This window comes from Melanotaenia boesemani, chromosome 23 (genome assembly GCF_017639745.1).
Source record: "Melanotaenia boesemani isolate fMelBoe1 chromosome 23, fMelBoe1.pri, whole genome shotgun sequence".
Lineage (NCBI taxonomy): Eukaryota > Metazoa > Chordata > Actinopteri > Atheriniformes > Melanotaeniidae > Melanotaenia > Melanotaenia boesemani.
In genome coordinates, this window is record NC_055704.1 from 18,309,139 (window position 1) to 18,328,630 (window position 19,492).

Below are 19,492 nucleotides of genomic sequence, written 5' to 3' on the forward strand. Positions count from 1 at the left end.
TTTCATAAGTGTGGACAGGTAGGCGAGCAATAATTAAAGCTACTTGTATGCAGGATGTCTCTTTACGTAAAGTGGCAAATCTTGTCCTTGGACTCTCAATCAATACATGTTTATCAGGATTTTACAGTATAAATACACTCCATCCCTTAGGGAAGCATGGATTTGGTTATGATGTTAATTCTCCGATTCTTCTCACAACTGACAAAAACTAATGAATCTCTCCTCCTGTAACTTTAGTGGTATTGGTCATGATACACTGTCATAAAGTCACATTCGTTGACTCGGTCACAAGTCGGCCCAATTGGAAGCTTCATCTAAATTCCCAAAAAATTTTATGTAAAAATGCTAATTCCACTCTTAAAAAGAAGAACCGTTTACCCCTGAAGCTTGTAGTGTAGATACCACTTATTTCACCACACATGAAATCTAATAGCCTTGTTGAAATGTGCCGCGAGGGACTCGCACACAGTGAATGCATGTCTGAAGTCTGATAAATAGCAGAGGCGGATGAAGAGACATTAACTGTAAGCGTCCTGGGCACTGTAAAAAGACAAACTGCTTTATTTATCAGACTGGCAGAAAGGCATTATCCCGACAGGCAGAGGGCTGCAGAAGTAAATAAAACACTGTGGCAATATGGGGGGAAGAAAAAACAACGTACAAAGTGTGGAGTTAAAGGGAGACGATTTAAAGAGATGAATTAGAGAAGAGGAGTGAAATGTGGAGGAAACAAGCAGCAAGTGTCAGGCGAAGAGTTGAAGGATCACCCAGGGCCTAGTAATCATGCCCCGTAGAGCTCCACGTCAAGCAGCCCGGTGTGAATGAGTGATCACACCTACCTGCCCCTGTTTGTTCCCATCTCACTCTTTTTCTTCACTATCTCTCTCTCTCTCTCACACACACACACACTGAAAAACACTATGTGCGGCAAGTGTAATATCTGCCCACTTCATGAAATAAATTGGCCACCTACCAAAGACAGCAAGAATCAGATTACCTCCGGTGAGAAGTCAGCTATCGTAATTATTGTTACAGAATGTGTCGAGAAACTGTTCAAATATGTCATTCCAAAACATGGCCTCGGTGCGTGCGCCCCCTGAATTAAAGATATTTATTAACAATTATGAATTAATTGGAGAAAATATTTGGTTCATATACGGCGGTGTAATGTAGGCAGGAAAATGTGATGAGTTCTTGGTTTTTATAAGAATATCATTAACCCTCGTGTAATTAACCTCGTTCAAAAATTAACCACATGTTATTATCAAACCAAGCAAATAATTGAAGCAGCAGCTTAATTTATAATTTGACAATTTCTTTCCTCTTTTTTTTCCCCCTCCATCTTTCATGTATTCTTTTAATAAAAGAGGAAATGGAGAGAAACATTTAACAGCGTTGACTTTAATGAACATGTAGTGTGGTGAAAAGGAGAGGCAGAATTATCCAGCATTAATAGCATCTGTGGGCCATCCTGCCAAACTGAACAAGGTTGTCCCAGAGAGCCCAACCCCTGCCCCCTCCTAGTTTAAAAAGAGGAAATGCATGAAGCAGGGCCTCCCATACTTTCTTTAAGACACAGACAGAAGCCAACAGGGAATAATATAAAGATTTGGCCCTTGTGGAACACAAGCAGTCTTATGTATGGGTTGCACAGACCACCTAGGTCTTTTATGTCAAGACATAGCTAAAGAAAAGAGAAGAAGGGATTCGGTCTGTGTAGTAAGAGGGTGTACTATATGCTAAAAGGAAAATCCCAAACTCTCCATGGAACGTTATTTTAGGACTGTCCGTTGGGGCAGTTCTGTTGCTGTGCACTTGGATAACTTTAATGTTAAAAAGTATGTTAGCTTGTGAAGTTATATCACATGGGTTTAGAGGAATGTGACAACATTCAATCAAGACAGTCAGTGTTGTCTACTTCACTGAATTTACAAGTTCTGTAATGACTTCCATGCTTAATGAGACTGATATCAGCCTTAACATGAAAAGAACTTTTTAATTTAACACAGTTTTGTGTTTTAAAACCAGAAATATTACTGAAAAAGTAGTTACAAGTAAAAGGATGGTGACTGAGAGATCTTCAAATCAAATAAATTTTTTATAGAGCATTTTTCATGCACAAAGCAACATAAAGTGTTTTACATAATAAAAACAAATTATGCATGTTAAAAACAAAATTTAAAAGCCTTCACACATATATAACAAAAAACTAAAACACACCTCACACAATCGCACACAAACTCGCACACATCCGGCAAAGCGTGTGGTATTTAAAAATAGAAAAATATATGATTATAAAAGTGAAAGTCTAAACAAAATCAAATAAAATTCAGCTATAAGCTAAGCTAAAAATAAAGATCTTGAGCCTTGAGACAGCAACAGTCTCTGCAGCCCTGAGGTTCAGGCTGTTCCACTGTCGAAGCCTGTAAAGTTCTGCAGCTTAAAGAAACAGTATGAAGAATTTTGTGACATGCATTAGCATAAGTTGCAAACTGTAACCAATTGAAAATCTCATCAGTGTTGGTAATGTAACTTTTAATTGTACCAAATTAGATTTATAGGATTACTTTAATTAAGAACAGTGAATTACTATGTAACCTCACTTGCTGAGGAAAAGTAACTATTACTTAGATATGAACTCTCTTTTCCATACCCTGTTTCCTTTGGTTTTTAACCCTTTCACGCATCACGGTCACTACAGTGGACACATCTTCAAATGTAATTTTCTATTATAAAAATAGGCTTTTGATGTCACAGTTGCATGTCAGCCCCTACAGTGGCCCCTAGCACATGACCCCAGCACTGCCATCCTGTGGTCATTGGTTGCAACTGCACGGACAAATTGTTGACATCCAAGATGGCTGCTAGCAAACCAAACAAGCCCCCAACCTCTGGGATTTCGACTGCTAGCTTCTATAGTAGCAGAGCCCTGCAGGTAAAAAAAATATTTTGGGATAAAGTAACATCTAATAATCACTATAGCTTCAAAAAATTCGATGCATGACTTTGATGTTCTGAGGAAATTGTAATTTTACATCTGTCCACCTGTGTGGACAGCATGCATCAAAAGCACTATTTATGTTAAAATACATGCAATTGGTTTAACTCCTTATTTCTTGAAAATAGTTTATTTAGAGTAATGTTTTCGGGTAAAAAACAATCGTTTTATGTTTTTAAAAGGGCACACGTGCAGAGAAGGACAGGAGGGTGTACAGAATCGTAGAGGAACTACCATCTGTGTCCAGCGATGATGATGATTGCGTGAGCGATGAAGATTGGCTACCACCAGGAAAACAATCAAAGACAAATAATACAGTTGATGACAGTGAATCGGAGCCCGAGGAAGATGATGGAGCACTGGATGCTGAGGAGGAAGCGGATTCAACACTTGATGAACCCCCAGAACCACCATTGAGTGCTAAAGCAAAAACGAAAACACCACAAGAACCACCACTGAGTGCTAAAGCCCCGAAAAGAAAATATGTGTGGAAACACAAAGATGCTCCATGGGAGGGAAGATGGCCAGCCTTTTCTGGAGAATGGACTGTAAACGTCCATGCAACAGAGCCAGTCGAGTTTTTCATGCACCTGTTCCCAGAAGAGCTGATAGAGCACATAGTACTCCACACAAATCTTTATGCACTCCAGAAGGGAAAGGAGAACCTGGCATTGACAAACCCAGAGCTGAAAACATTTCTTGGAATAAATCTGGCAATCTCATACATCCGCTACCCAAAGACCAGAATGTACTGGTCCTCTGAGCAAGGGCTTCGATGTGATATGATCGCCAATGCAATGTCTGTTAACCGCTTCGAGCAAATCCTGAGGTATCTTCATTTTGCCGATAATGCCACACAACAGCCAGGAGAAGACAAGCTGGTCAAAATCAGACCTGTACTGGATACTCTTCAGAAGACCTTCCTCTCTGCAGTAGATCCCGAAGAGTGCCAGTCTATTGATGAGATGATCATTCCGTTCAAGGGACAGTTGTCCATTAAACAGTACATCCCCAAGAAACCAAAACCCTGGGGTGTGAAAGTCTGGGTGAGAGCTGGTGGCTCTTCTGGATACGTGTACCGCTTTGAAGTGTATCAGGGTGCAGCCATAAATGTTGGGATCAGCCAACTGGGATTAGCTGCAGATGTCATCTTACGCCTCTGTGATGACATACAGCACAAGAACCACAAGGTGTTTTTTGACAATTTCTTTTGCACCATTCAGCTCATTGCCCTTTTGAAGCAACAGGGCATCTATTCCACTGGCACATGCAGAACCAACAGGCTACAGGGAGCACAAGAGAAACTCAAGAGTGAAAAGCAACTCAAACAAGAAGGAAGAGGAGCTTGCTCTGTTGTCACCAATGAGGAAAACGTTACTGTTATTCGTTATTTTTTCGTTATTCTTTATTTGCACATCGAAATCACAATACAAAAAAAAAAAAACTTTAAAAGATGGATAAAAGTGCAGGAGAGAGGCAGAAAGCCAAAAAAGGCTTAAAAAGGCTTACTGTCACACGTTGGCTTGACAATTCACTGATCCATGTGGCATCTTCCTGCGTTGGCTTGTCTCCAACAGATATAGCCCAGAGATGGAGCAAGAAAGAGAAAAAGGTGCTCAACATCAAAAGGCCATTCTCAGTGAAGGTGTACAACGAGTTTATGGGAGGGGTAGACCAGATGGATCAGATGGTGGCCATGTATCCCCACAGACGGAAGAACAAACGGTGGTACATCCGAATCTTCTTCCACTTCCTGGATGTCACTGTTGTGAATGCCTGGCACCTCCTCAGAATGTCCGGCTTGGAGCAGAATGGTCTTCTGTCATTCAAAGCATCAGTGGCCCGTGCATTGATAAATGCAGGCTCCATCCAGATCCGGAAAAGGGGAAGACCAAGTGAGAACTCCCCACCTCCACTTCCTGTGAAGCGCAAAGTTGTCTCCAAGGTGCCACCTGAGGTTAGGTTTGGACACCCTGGAAACCACTGGCCACAGCTAACCAACACGAAAAATGCCCAAAGATGCCAAGATCCTGCATGCACAAGAAAAACAAAGTACATCTGCATTCAGTGTAATGTGGCTGTGTGCCCTGGGTGCATGGGACATTTTCACCTAAGACAGATTTGGTGAACATAACTAGAAAGTACGGGTACTAAGAGTGGCATACCTGTGCATCCAGTACAATGTAGCTATGTGCCTTCTTTTCAAATGACAGTGAAGTAATGACGGTGAACTATCACATAGTTTGGTGGTTTGGTTAGTGAAGGAAGAAGCGATTTGGGTGTTACATATTTTGGGTTTCAGTGCAGTATGGTTTATTTTGTGAAGCACTATATTTTTGGTTTCAATGACATTATGGTCACATTTATAAAGCACTGTACTTGTGGTTTGAATAACCTAGGGAATACAGGCATTTTGGGTTTCAGTGGCAATGGAGGCATTTGCATAGTATTTTGAGTTTCAGTGAAAATGTAAGCTTTCTTATACAGAACTTTAATGTGGGTTTCACTGACAATAGAAGCAATTTTGTAATGTTTATAACTGTATGTTACTTAAATGTTTAAAATGTGAATTTACAGTTTTAAAATGGGAATCTAAATGTTTTACAGTTGAAGATCACACAAATCAAATGTTTACATCAGTTTTCATGTTATTACTGTACGTTTTTGAAATGTTTAAAATGTGAATCTACATATTTAAAATGTGAATCTATGTGTTTTACAGCTTTTAAAGTACATTATATTTTATTCTACTTGATTTTTTGGGGGAGTTTCTATTCTCTGTTTCAATACAATTCATTTTCAGCAAAATCGACCAAACGCATGTAGTCCACTTTAGTGGACATGTCACTAAAAGCTTACAAAAAAGACATAAAAAAAAATTCAAAGTGCATTGTTTTTTTATATGCCATAAGTTTAATAAAAACACATAGTAAAAATTTTTTGACTGAAAATATCATAATTCATGCATGAAAGGGTTAATATCAGAATACATCTACCTTTCTATGTTATTGACTTTACCTTATAACCTGTTTTATGATTAATAATCTGCATAACAGGAATGATGGACACAAGATCCCCAAAACAGTACTTTAAATATTACATTTACAAATGAAAATCAATTCAAGCATTTTGGCTGAATTCATATGGTCGAAAAAGTTGTTTATTTTTTATTCATGATATTACAGAAAGTGCCAACACTAAAGTGTCTCTCTTCCGTCCCACATAGCCAGCATCATCTTTAGAGCAACAGATTTACCCAAATTGTAAGCTAGCAGCAGTTGTTGTAGCATCACCACTGTTGTGGAGTTGTGATCAAACCATATAAGAAGCACTGTTCTTTTTCTACCTTATAAGTACTCAATATTACCTAGACACAATATGCATTTCACTCTGATGTTGCTCTTGCCCTTTTCACTTACAGATTTAAAGTAATGCAAAAACTTTATAGCTGAGTAAAACTGAATTACAACTTTCCTTGCACAAAAACAATAGTAATGAACAAATGGTATGCATTCCAGTAGGACGAAATACTTTGTCTAAATAACTATTTATTTATTAGGCTGAGACTGTACTTGGTATAGCCGCTACCCATCTTTCTGGGCTTTTGTGTCGGTAGTTGGAAGAACGATCTCTTGGTGTCTGTGAAACAACTATCTACGGCAGCAAACCACAACACAACTTTTCGGCATATTTAACAGAAATTGTTGTTCCCAGATGTTTGCGCTTGCCCTGCACCTGTAAAGAATCCATAAAAAATTCCTGGATCCAGGCGGTGATCCAGATCACCCCCAAATTCTAATCACTTGTTCCTTATTCAATTTCAGAGATTTCTTGACAATTTTCTCAAAGTCCGCCCAAAACTTTTTGAGTAATTTTGCTAACAGACAGACAGACAGACAAACCAGTGTTGCTGAATACAGAACTTCCGCCTTGGTGGAGGTAACTATACTGGCTTGACCCATACTTGATCCCTCTTTAGCTGTGATTCACCAAGAAATCTCCATCTCTCAATCCCTCAAAGGAGGAGTGGCTGTCTGCCAAATCTGCCTCATCACTGACCTCAATGGTCTGCCACTACGATTCTTCAGGACAGATGTTTAACTGCCATACAAAACTCTATGGCTCACTGCCTATTCAATCACTCATGTGACAGTTAACGGCCCTCGGTGGCTAATGATTTTCTGTCATGTTCAGGCCACACTGTGGAACACGAGGATTAAATATCGGCTGACGATGGACACATCAACTACATCAATGGCCCCTTGTTCATCAGCCAAACCTCACCCTTGCCAGGTTTACCTCTGGAGCAAAGTGAAGTATGGCTCCTCCCTGAAGGGCCACTTTGTTCTCATCCTGCTGTCTGCTGTTAATACTGTATGCTTAACAGCCTGTGGGAAATTTGGGAAGTTCTCAAGAAGCATCATTTGGATTGAGAAGAAGACAAGCTGCTATGTTTCAAAACTTTAGGAGAGAAAGTATGAACCACTTTGCTAAGTTAATGAACCACTGCTGGTGCTCCTTTTTCATCCCCTTAAAAATGTTTTGGCATGGCCACTCTTTCCAGAGTCATTCCTCTGTTTATCATCAGATTTTACCTTTCCTTTCCTTTTCTTTTTCCTTTCACCCATCTTGGAGTTGTACCACCTTCTTCAGGAATGTCAAGTTGTCTGTGTGTACACAGGGATTTTGATGTTTCAGGCCACTGGTTCTCTTACTCTGCAGGCTTCTTACAAGCTCGAGTTCAGTCTTGTTTTGTGTCTGAACATGCATCTTGTATTCACCCTGACTTCGAGCAGGGCTCACTTCCTCTACACATCAACATTGTTTGCTGGATGGGCATCTGTGGCCGGGGTTGTGTGGAAAGTTTGGGGTATTTATTATTCAAAGGCCTTGTTCCCTATGCTGTTTTAGCAAAGGGAGGGGGATATGGATGCAGAGCTGACACAGTGTCACTGACAGGGAGAGCTTCAAAATCCATCAGTGGATGGATCCACCATTATTTGTTCCAGTCTGGAAAGGCCTAGGTTGGCTCACACAGGAATGAAGCGTGTCTTGCACCACAATGTTTGTGTGTGGGTTTGTCATGCATATATACGTAGATTTATGTGTGTTTATTACCACAAACACTCATTTTTCAAGCTTTTCACTGGTTGATTTTTATCATGTAGATTGTGTGTGTAGGGGCTTTCACCTACCTGTCATATCTTGCTTTGTTTTCGCTGGCCTTGGCAGGTTGGAAAAAGCAGCTTTTATTGAGCCAGCCTGAAAGTTTATTCCCAAAAAATCAATTCCATTGATCTGCTCAATTCATATGTGGCTTACTATCTGTATTTACCCAAAACATTGCATTTAATCAATGAAATTAATACCACTCTTCTGCTGCTTCTGGCTCACACAGCCATGCATGCACTCACACACTGACAAATCACACACTCTTTCCCATTGCAAACAGCCATAATGAACAGATCCAAATGTCTACAGCCTTCAGTCCTCCCTTACTCCCACCAGGCAACCCAACTTTGCACACTTTACATACAATATTCATGCCATATCTGAGAAAGAAGATTCACGGTCTGGTCATCTGAAAAACCCTGGCAATCACTGATTGTCTCTTGTCCTTATGAAAGAGAATAATTCTTTAACATGCGCCAAGACTGTTCAAAAACAGTCTTTTTTGATGAGTGACACTTCCCGTCCTCCGGATACTTTTTATGTTTCGAACTCATTAATAAAGCAGCACCTCAGAGAGCGAGGCACAGGAGTCACGAAGTGTGTGTATGTGCGCGAATGTCAGCGTACGTGTGTAAACTTCTGCTGTTTGAATTGTCAGGTGTGATTTTGGGACTCTGATCTTCACACAACAAGGTTCAATGACACCGGTTGTAGTGCTATTTATCGTTTTCCTCTCTGACAATCCAAGAGGTGTTACGGTAGATTGTCAGAGCAAAGCGGAGGTCTTTTTTTTTTTTTTTTTTTTTGTCAAACACTGAATATTAAAAGAGTCAAAAGTAAGAAGTGGAATTCCCTGCAGTGAGGTGTGTTACCCTCAAAAGAATGAGGGGGAGTGAGAATGATAAATTACAGGATGAGCCCTATTAAAAAATAGTTCTGTTACATTTTTTCACCTTCAAATGTCATCTACAGCTCGCCGTATCTGTTAGCATCTTTTGTTCTGGATTTTTCTGTCACATAGTTGAACTGCGGCTTGCTCTGTGGTTCACACTATCACAAATATAAAAGATCAGTGCAAATTTGCTTATCAGTGTGTTCTTTTAACATCTGTTTCGTTGCTTTGTTATGAATTTTAGGAATCAAATGCGCATGGTTGCATTAAAGTATTTAAATGGTAATCTTCAGCTTCTCTTTTGTGTTTCCATGCATGCTTGTGCCGCCGAATTGCCCGTGTTTAGGCTGCTCAGGCGTCTGTATTAAAGCTTAATGCACTTCCACTCTAATAAGACATGGGGATTTTGATGAATGCTATGAGTGCATGTTTTGAAGTTGCACAATATGCAGCATCTTATCTTTGTAATGCAAGTGTGTTTATGAAGCCTTGAGGTACAAGAATGTTTTCTAAGTGAGCCTCTCTCTGTGGAGGAGTGCCTAACACTTACAATGCATACACACAAACACACACGCAGAGTAATTTACAACTGTAGGCTTTTAGTCAGCATATTAAATGTGTCAACTCATAAAGTAAAATGCTGTAAATGTTTTCAATATTCATGTTTTCGTATTTGTCAACCAGCATTTCATAACAAATTCATGAAAAAAGCCTCTCAAACTGCATGCCGAGAGACGGCTTTGTGCACAGCATACATTTTTGAAGAGACACATCCATTTAGAGCTCACCATCAGAGATTTGCATCACAAGCCTTTGAAAAATAAAGATAAATATTTTGTATCATGCATTTTTTAAACACCACACCAAAAAACATAATTCCTAAGATCAGACTGATGCTGGGAGTAATTACTTGTTTTGGCTCAGAGCATCACTAATAGACTTTTATGTCACTTTGTTTAGTGAATAATTAACACTTATACAATATGTACAATCAGAGAATTGTATTATTGATCATTGTAGTTGTTTGTCATATCTTTTTGGCAACAGCTTGTGTGAATAAATAACAAGCTGCCTCTGTGCACTACATGCAGAGCTCTTCAAGCGTGTGATTCATCTAAAAGACAAATACCTGCTGTTTCCTCCCTTGTTAGATAGAATAATGTTTATGAAATGGGGAAAATATGGAGTGTTAAGCTTTAAAATAATCTTTAGATTTGGGGAAATTTTGAAATGGAGTCACGTTTTTTTAATAGCATGCAACCAAATTAAGGAATGCCAAAGGATAACCCACAGAAAGACACGTGTTAATACTATCAAAGCCACTTGTTGGATCTTATTCAATATCATACTCAGATGTCTACACCTTCTTTTCTTTTGTTTACATCCTTATCTAATTACTTATATAAAGCGAGTTCAATCTTTGCTACTTCAGTCTGCAAATTTGTCATTTATCTTTTAATGGAGTGGAAAAAGTGGCAGGCTTTCCTCATGAATGCTGTCACTTTGTGATGATAAACAGATCACGAGTAATGAATTAATTTGGGAGAAGTGATAAACAGCAGCAAATTAACATGATTTTCTCAGCTTTGTGTTGACAGAATATCTAATGAAAAATGAAAGGTTCTTTTTTTTTTTTTTAAACAAAGAGTACAAATATCAACCATCAGATACCCCCCCCCCTCTCTCTCTTCCTCCTCCTCTTTTTTTCCATCTTTTGCTGTAACCACCTGCATCTTATTCCAAACATTCCACAGGTTTTTATTGGGAAAAGGGCTCATAGCTAGCACATAACCTAAGAGTTGGAAGTGCAATTGCTATCCCAATAAAATCACATTCACAAGCATGTCTAATGGGCACAGGTCCTGCAATGTAGAAAACAGTCTTCTTGTGATCCAAAATAAGTTCACGGCCACATCAGTGGAGGTTATGGGGCTCAGCAGAGCGGAGCATAGCAGGTGTTGTGTTAGTCGGTCTGACTGTGTTTTAGCTTTCACTTATGAACCAGGAATTTACAGCTGAAACATCTGTCTGAGATCATCTAAACCCAAAGGGTGTTCACATTATCAATTAATAGAATATTTAAGTGTTTGAATGAAAATAGGTCCTCATGGAATAGACTTGCACACATCACAGCAGGGAAGCACAATTAATTGCATTTTCGGAGGAAGCAGAAGAGGCCACTCCACAGTGCAGAACATGGCCTTATTCATCAATGCGCTCTGTTAACATCATACATGGTTAGAATTGCATTTAAAATCAGACTAAATAACCTTCAGCTATTTATGAGAAGAAGTTTGAATTGAGCTGTGGCTTCATCAATTATCAGCAGCAGAAAAAGAATGAGGAAAAAAAGCACATCAACTCTTTAAGTCCATTAATGACAATGAACAGTGTGAATGAATGGATTTAAAGTGAAAAGGTTTACTTCCTAAGAAAAATGTGAGTGAAATCAGGCTTTGATGCTTATAGTGGACTATGTGCCTCAGGACAGTCTTCAAGACAGTTGTATTTAGATGAAATGGTGTAAACACAGTCACCAATTGCCTTCACTGTGACTCTGTACGTAAAAAGCACAATGTTGTCAGCAACTCCCCATTGCTGCTATGGAAACAGTTTTATTTGCACTTGTTCATACAGCCACAATAAAATCCTATATATTAGCCATATTAGCTTAGGTGGCTTATGTTAATTCCTAATAACCCACATATAAGGCTAATGATATTTCATTTCAACGTTATACATCTAAAAATTTACTTTAAGTATTAAAAATCCTTTTTTTCTTTTTGACATTGACGACTTTGGTGGCGTGGTCCTGCTCCATCCCATGAGGCAGAGAGAGGGCCTTACTGAGCATGTGCAGACTGAGTATCTTCATCTAGCTTGATTCTCATAAGAGAAATTGAGGGCGTTAACAATTACCCCCTACTTAAAAGTTCTTCTGGGTGTGTGCAACAAACTGATTGTTGGCTGTAAACACTGCTTCCCAGCTGTACTTTGGGTCACACAATACTGCTGCTCCCTCAATTTCCTTGTGCATTCATCTGTGAAGTGGATAGTTACCATTGGGAAGAGATGATGCAGTTGCAGAAATGCACATCACTCTTAATAAGAGGCAGACAAAAAGGTAGACTTGTTTGTTTGGAACCTTCCCTGCTTGGCACAGTAGATCTCCTAAGGTTTTGTTCCTTCTGCACTGTTACCCTTTTTCATTAAACCACAATGCATAATTATATGGAGAGTCAGTGGCATCCTCCATTGTTGTTTAATTAGCCAGATAATGTTGTTACTCGGTGCTGGAAACCCTTCATTTGTCTTGCTTAAGGAGTCTCTCTTTTTCCATTACAATAGGGAAATTGAGTTAGTTATTTATTGTAAGATGGATAATATGCAACAGTAATAAACAGAGCCAATTAAATCTTAATGAGCTCCAGTTTCTTCAGTTGCAACGTATGATGGCTTGCACCCGCATCATCTTCTTTCCAGTTCTTCTGAGTGTTTGTCATATACAGTAAAAAGACTGTAGCATGCAAAGTATTGTTTGTTTGAAATATATAGAAGTCAAATAGAAGCTACTCAGTCCCACAAGTCTCCTGTGGCATTTCTTATGTGACTTCAGTGATGGTGGACCATACGTGAAGTTACAGACAATTATTGATCGTTCCGATATTCTCCAGCACTTAACCTTTACACTAGCCGAACTGGGTATGAAGTCCTTTATTGAATGTGTACTTTTATGTTCTTCTCTGGTGACAGGCCTGATCAATAGTCTCCCTCCTCACTCTCATTAGAAGCAAGAGCTTTCAAGACTATCTTTAGCTGGGAAACTATCTGCATATGTGCCCTAAGAGCTTTTTACTAGGTGGACTAATTCAGCAATGTGGTGCAGCTGAAGATTTTATAGAAAGTGGGGGGAAAAAAATTCAAAATTAATTTTCTTTGTATTTTCTGGGAGTCCAGCTGCATTAAAAACACTATAAAATTACTCATAACTTGAGCTTCATTTTAAAGTACTGAACAGTGAAGAGTAGTCCATTCCCTCCTCTTACTGATAGATTGTCATCATGTCTTCCTTAATCAAAAGATTGGTTTTCTTCTCTCCTCCTGCTCCCAACTGTGTTGGGTGGAAAAATGGAATGTGGAAAATGGAGGCCTGTTCCATGGAAGAAGACTGCTGACAGTCTGCTTTGAGTGGTACTGTTGCAGGGTGACTGATACTCTGGGATAAGATTGGATAACTTAGTCCCACTAAGGTGTCTAGTGCTGGTCCTCGAAGGCCACAGTGCTGCAGGTTTTAAATGTCTCTGATCCAACACACCTAATTTAAATTAAATGGCTCTCATCAACAGCTTGTTGCCAAGTTTTGTACAAATATGTTGACTCATAAATGTGATTCGGGTGTGCTGCAGCAGGAAACATCTGAAACCTGCAGGACAGTAGTCCTTGAAGAACCAATTTTGGACACCTCTGGTCTAAGGATCTAAAGATGTGAGCCTTTGGTTTCAAAACATTTAATATAAAATAGTCCATTGCATTTTCTCTTGTTGTCTTGTAACCAGTTCTTCTGTTCCTACTCTTTGGCTGTGCACATGTGGAACCTGCATGCCACTGCCCAGCAACAAATTCCTTCCTGTGTAAGAAAGACTGAAAAAGTTTTATCACTCCATGTTGGAGTTTGACATTGCTCATGTGCATTACCCAATGTCTATGCTGAATCAATATACAGTGCCCTAGTATATATAGTAAAAAAAGGCAATCAAGACATATACTTTTACTCTTCTAGTCTTTATTTCTCCCTATGTAGGCATGATGTTTCCAGATAAGCACTATTAATCATTCCCCTGCATCTGTTCGTTCTTGTACACTTTCACCTGAAAAGTCTTTGCACTCGGAAAATAGCGCTTCTCCTCGCAATTGTCTGACACATTATCTCATTAAAATGTACAAAGAAAACTCCTTCTCTTTATCTCTGATAATCTAATTAGCATCAGCCAGATGGTTTAATAAGGGATATCGGCGCCGTTTAGCCTCCCAAACGGCCCGCTGGAGGAGAACAGTGGAGGAGGCTCCTCTCCACTCTCCTCTTCACTCTGAATAGCTCTCCAGGGTTCACATTATTGCTTCCTCTGCCTGAGGCGAACCACTCCAACTCAGGAGTTTAGGGAGGATGAATGCATCCAGGAGAGAGACATGCTCAAAGTGAATCAAATAGGCAGAGATGTTGGATACTGTTGGGAATGTTTTAAACCAAATAATGGCAGATAACTGACTTCACCTTTAGTTACCCCAAGGAGCCGGATACATTTCAGATTAGACTTTAAATCTTTCGCAGATAAATCAGTCCATTCACTGTGTGTTTAATTGTTGCCTGTGTAACATTGTACCAGTTCTAAGATCGTCTGTGCTTAGGCGATGGGAATTTTGAAATAAAAAGAAGCAGTCTAGAAGTTATATCTTCCAGTGCAGTGCTGGGAGCTTTGTGGTCCTCTAACTTACAGCTGCTAGGCCTGACAAGGCACCAGTTAAAATAAAGTCAGGTTTCATATCATTAAGGAGAAAAAAGTTCTATGTCCAGATTACATTAGAGAAGTCTTAGCCATCTAGTCTCTCCAGTTCTGACACTTCTCTCTCCGTAATGAGCGGATGCTGCTGCAGCCAAGACATGAATGCTCAAGTGAAGTCCGGTCGACAAGACATCCTCGGCCAGGCCCTGCATTGGCAATCTAGGCAAATACGTCGAGCAGAAAGAGGCTAGCCGGCAAGCCAAGTAACCAGACAGTGGAGTCAGTCGCTACAGCCCTCAGAGCCAGCAGTGAGAGAGACATGCTCAATTAACTCTCCAACTTCAGCAGGGCTTTTCCTGCTGGCCAGTGGAGAGGAACAATAATGACTGGATTTAGAATAAAAAGATGTGCACATCTACAAAGAAAGGGGTGTGAGTGGGGAAAAGGATGAGATAAGGGGCTCCCATTTAGATTGACGGTTAGAAATTGTGGAAGGTCAGTGCGGGCTGTGAAGCATCACCCGGGCAACTGCTGTGGCAAAAAAAAAAAAAAAACATAGTCCAGCCAAGCCTGATCACTGGTTGTGAGGCTTCACTGCTTAGTTTGCTCTATTTCTCCCTCCTTTTGCTTTACTTTTCCTCTATCTCTACTTGAGGATCTGAAATGGGGCCTCCAACATGTCACAGGGCAGTAAGAGAAGCTCTTTTAGGAATGAAATAATGGGATTTTTTTTTGTAAATATATAATGCCCACAGAAGATCAGTCACATTAAATGAGGGTAGACCAACCTTTAAATACCCGTGAGTTGGTCTTGTAATTCTGATCTCAATAGAGGATATTTGATTGGAGTCTGTCCCAAACATCTGCCTTGTTTTATGGCATAGAGCACGAGGCAGGAGGCTGTCCGGGGATGCTAATCAAGTGTTTATTACAAATAAACCAGATTCCCAAGCTCTAAAGACGATGCTTAACAAATACAAAGCAAATTATTTCTCAATCAACAACATTTAAACAGTCATTAGCAACAGTTGTGCAAAAGTGGCCTCAGGTAAAATATTTTAACAAGCATCTCTTCCTAATCTGCGCCGCCATAGTTTACATATGCAGACCGCCGTGTGCTAATTGCACTCAGCTGCAAATTGAAACAATATCTAATTTGTCAGTGAGATTAATTAGGCACACGTGCAGTTGTGCATTCCTAAACAAGAACCCACATAAATAACACCAGGTAGAGCCCTGCAGATGGGAATACTAACACATATTTTTTCCTCATTAAAAAACATATAATCTAAATACAGTACCAGAAATTTGGGTTTTATGACTCCACTAGACTCTCTTTTCATATTTTCAGCAGTGGTTCCACACTGTTTACATACAGTGTTCAACAGTTTAAAGGAATTTGTAGAGACATATCCTTCCTCCCATCATAACAGTAATTACATGCCTCAGCACTCGACACAACCTTTCAGTATTTCTGCACTAGAGGCACTTTTTAAACTGTTGTACAATCAATTAAACTCCCCTCAGCCCCTTCTTCATCTTTGCTGATCAGTAGCTTCAAAGACATTCATAATATTCCGACATACAGCATACTTTACCAATTTACAATGTGTGTGTGTGTGTGTGTGAGAGAGAGAGAGTGCATCTCAGTTTGTACGCTCATGCTTTTATGAGTGTGTGTTCGTGCACTTGTGCTCATGTATTGAACTTTACCAACTGCCGAGCAAAGATCACACAAGGAAGGGTCTCATTAAACTTTGAGCTCACTCAAAACTTTGACACACAGAACACTGAGAGTTTGCATTAGGAATATGAATGCCCATATTAATATTGTGTTGACCTTTTGCCATCCACAGATTCAGTACCGCAGTCCAAACATAAAGAGGCTGTTTTTAATTCCTTAGTCTAGAGGAGAGAAACACACTTCCATGCACCTATTAGTGGGGGAAAAAAATCTTTTTTTTCTTCTCAACTTAACGTCATCACATCACACTGACATGAACATTTTTAAATGTGCTTATAGCTCTGATTTTTAACATTCATACTGATAATTAAATGCATATTGGGTTATGTAAAAAGCATAAATGTTCCTTGACATGTAGGCAAAAAGGCTACAATTAAAAATGCTGAAGCACACTTTACAAAGCAGGTTCAAGGAGCGCTAAGACTCCAAACAAAGCAAATTCATTTAGTTTCTTTAGTGACACAGACACAATTTCCAATTGTTTACGGCTAATTTGCAGCTGTTTTCCACACATGTAAACGCACCAGCCAAGTAAGCTGTGGTCTGTCACGGTGAATGCCCTTTTTTTCCTTCACGCTTCTGAGAGAAGTGTGTTAGTTTACCTCCAGGACATGGATGGTTTGGGGGCCATAACAAGCAATAGGCAATATGACAGGAACAAAGGAAATGCATTAGTCAGACATGTTGTGTGTTTCTGGGAATCATCTCTGTGTGGAGTTCACTTCAGGAGAAATTACATTTTTACTTTGATTTAATTAAAGCTAAATATTGGGCAATCGTCAGGCACTTGGCAGGGTATGCTTGACACTGTAATTATCTCCTGAGGTGCTTTTGTCCTAAAGGCTGCATTCATGCGTGAAACCAATTCCAGCGTTGACTTGTCAAGGACTCCATTTTTTTTTTCTTTTTTTGTTTCTTAAAAAAAAGACAATGTTTGCTTACCTTTAAGCTATCTACAACCTGTCACATGCATGCTGACTTGATGTGGTAACTTTGACTTTCAGACCTGTGAAACAAGAAGCTGTTGAAAAAGAATCAGATCAACTTCTTATATAAAATATTAGCCATTTGTCCTCCGGTCCAGCATCCAAATAACTTAATCACATGATAGTAATAAGGTGTTTGGCAAGGTGTGTGATTTATAAAAGAAAGCAGTATGTACATGTACACATTCACCTCCACTGCTGTATATATATATATATATATATACATATATATATATATATATATATATATATATATATATATATATATATATATATATATATATATATATATATATATATATATATGTGTGTGTGTGTGTATCAACAATATCTCTCAATTCTTTCTGTTCACTCTGTGCTCTTCCTTTCACTCTCAGTTTTCTCTTGAATTATTCACTAGTGTCATCATGTTGACCTGTTCCTTGTCAGTGCTGTAGCAGAGTGTGTGTGTAAGCCCGCACTACAGCTGTGTGGGTGCATCTGTGTGTGTGTGTGTATGTGTGTCAGGGCAAAGCAACGCTCTCCTCATGCAGTCCTCGGCTGTAATTTGTGTCACTGACTTGAGTTTGATGGGTGAGCAGCTTCGCACAACACTGTGTCACGGGGTTGGGTGGTGGTGTGTGTGAGTGGAAAAGTGTGTGCCCTTGGGTTTCTATGTGTGTTTGTGGGTGTATATTTGCCTGCCACGTCCTCATGACTTTGTCTGTCTCCATCTTGAGATGTGGACATGTGAACCTGCTACTGTGCACTCACACCTGTGTCTGTGTGTCCTTGCATGTGTGTGTGTGTGTGTGTGTGTGTGTGTGCGTACCTGCAAGGATGTACAGCAGTGCAGCTCTCTCCTTTCCTTGCCTGCATTGGCACAGTGTCACAGTGAGGAGCCCGGAGGAGACATCCAAGGCCGCGGCGGTGAGGCGCTCACAGCTGCCACTTGTCACATTAGTCAGCTCAAATTTGGAGGAAATCAATTCTGAACCTTAATTCGCTCGACGACTCCCACGCCCGGTGCAGCCGAAGAGCCCGGCCACCAACGGCAGCCCCCTCTCCCTCCCTCCCAAAAGATGAGGAATAGAATCCCGGGGGAAACAAGTCATCAATCTTAAATCACCTCCTCCAAACTAATGGCAGTCCCAACCCGGCCAGTCCTGCTAAATTGAATTATTACTGGATTGACGAAAAACTGCTGAGAATATTTTTGAAGGAAGGAAGGGAAGGCTGTGTGTGTCTTAATGACAGGAAGTAGAGGGGAACTGGTCGGAGTGAGTCATGATTTGGGGGGGGGTTAGAAGTTTTCATACACACAAGTGCACAAACACAACTTGCCTGCGCAAGTGTTTGCACGTGTGTTCAAAAATGCATGCGCCTTAACACCAGTCAACCATTTAAACACACTCCCTTTCACTTTTCCCTTACTCCTACACATACATGCACCACTTACACATGCATTTTCTCTGGCTATGTACTGTATGCTAATGTTCATCATCAGTCAGGACAGATTAATGCACCAGCTTTCAGCTAGACAGACACAGCTACTGCATAGACCACCCTCTCCTTGAGACACAATGCATGGAGACAGGAGTGTGGATAAGGGGGCTGCAGACATGGCTCTCCAGCTAAGGAGCCTTCAAGACATAGTTTAAGGTGGGTCTATCCATTAGCTTCTATAATGGTGTAGAATATAATAGTGAAGCCAAAAGATATCAATTTAAAAATTAACTGTGAATTTAAGCAAATTTGTCACATGGTTGACTTCATTTGTCTAGATGGAAATGGTAAAACAACCATCTTTTATAACTCTTACAATGGAGGACAAAACAAAAGAGATCAAGCAAAGATTACAGTAAAAAATAATTGGACTGTTCTTGGACTGTTCAATGTCAGCTCAAGCAATCATAGAACTTTCTCAGTCTAGAGTTTTGTTTATCTTCTCTTTGATAAAAAGATTAATCCTTTTGTTGGAGAAATCCAAAATCCTTTTATTGGTAAACCTGTCAATTGCTGATGGGAACGGATGCTGGTCTAGAAGGTCCTAGCCACACTCGATTCAAGGGAAGAAAATAGTCTTTGTAGTCGTAGATAATGAAGAAACAAGCATGTTGGATCTCTATACAAAGCAGCGCTGATTCTGCACTGTTGGATGGATCGACGGACGGATGGACATCCAAATGGGCAGAGGGTTCCCAAAACATAGCTTCGTCT

At 39.9% G+C, this 19,492-nt stretch overlaps 1 protein-coding gene across 1 annotated transcript in view; it reads left to right on the plus strand.

The window, feature by feature from the left end:
* The first annotated feature begins 2,857 nt into the window (after positions 1-2,857).
* Positions 2,858-19,492, plus strand: part of LOC121635125 (piggyBac transposable element-derived protein 3-like) — a 43,102-nt gene continuing 26,467 nt past the window's right edge. The window contains exons 1-3 of the mRNA XM_041978193.1: positions 2,858-2,935; positions 3,181-4,309; positions 4,576-4,955. Of these exons, the coding sequence (XP_041834127.1) occupies positions 2,858-2,935; positions 3,181-4,309; positions 4,576-4,955 (1,587 nt within the window). The remainder of the gene's footprint in view (positions 2,936-3,180; positions 4,310-4,575; positions 4,956-19,492) is intronic.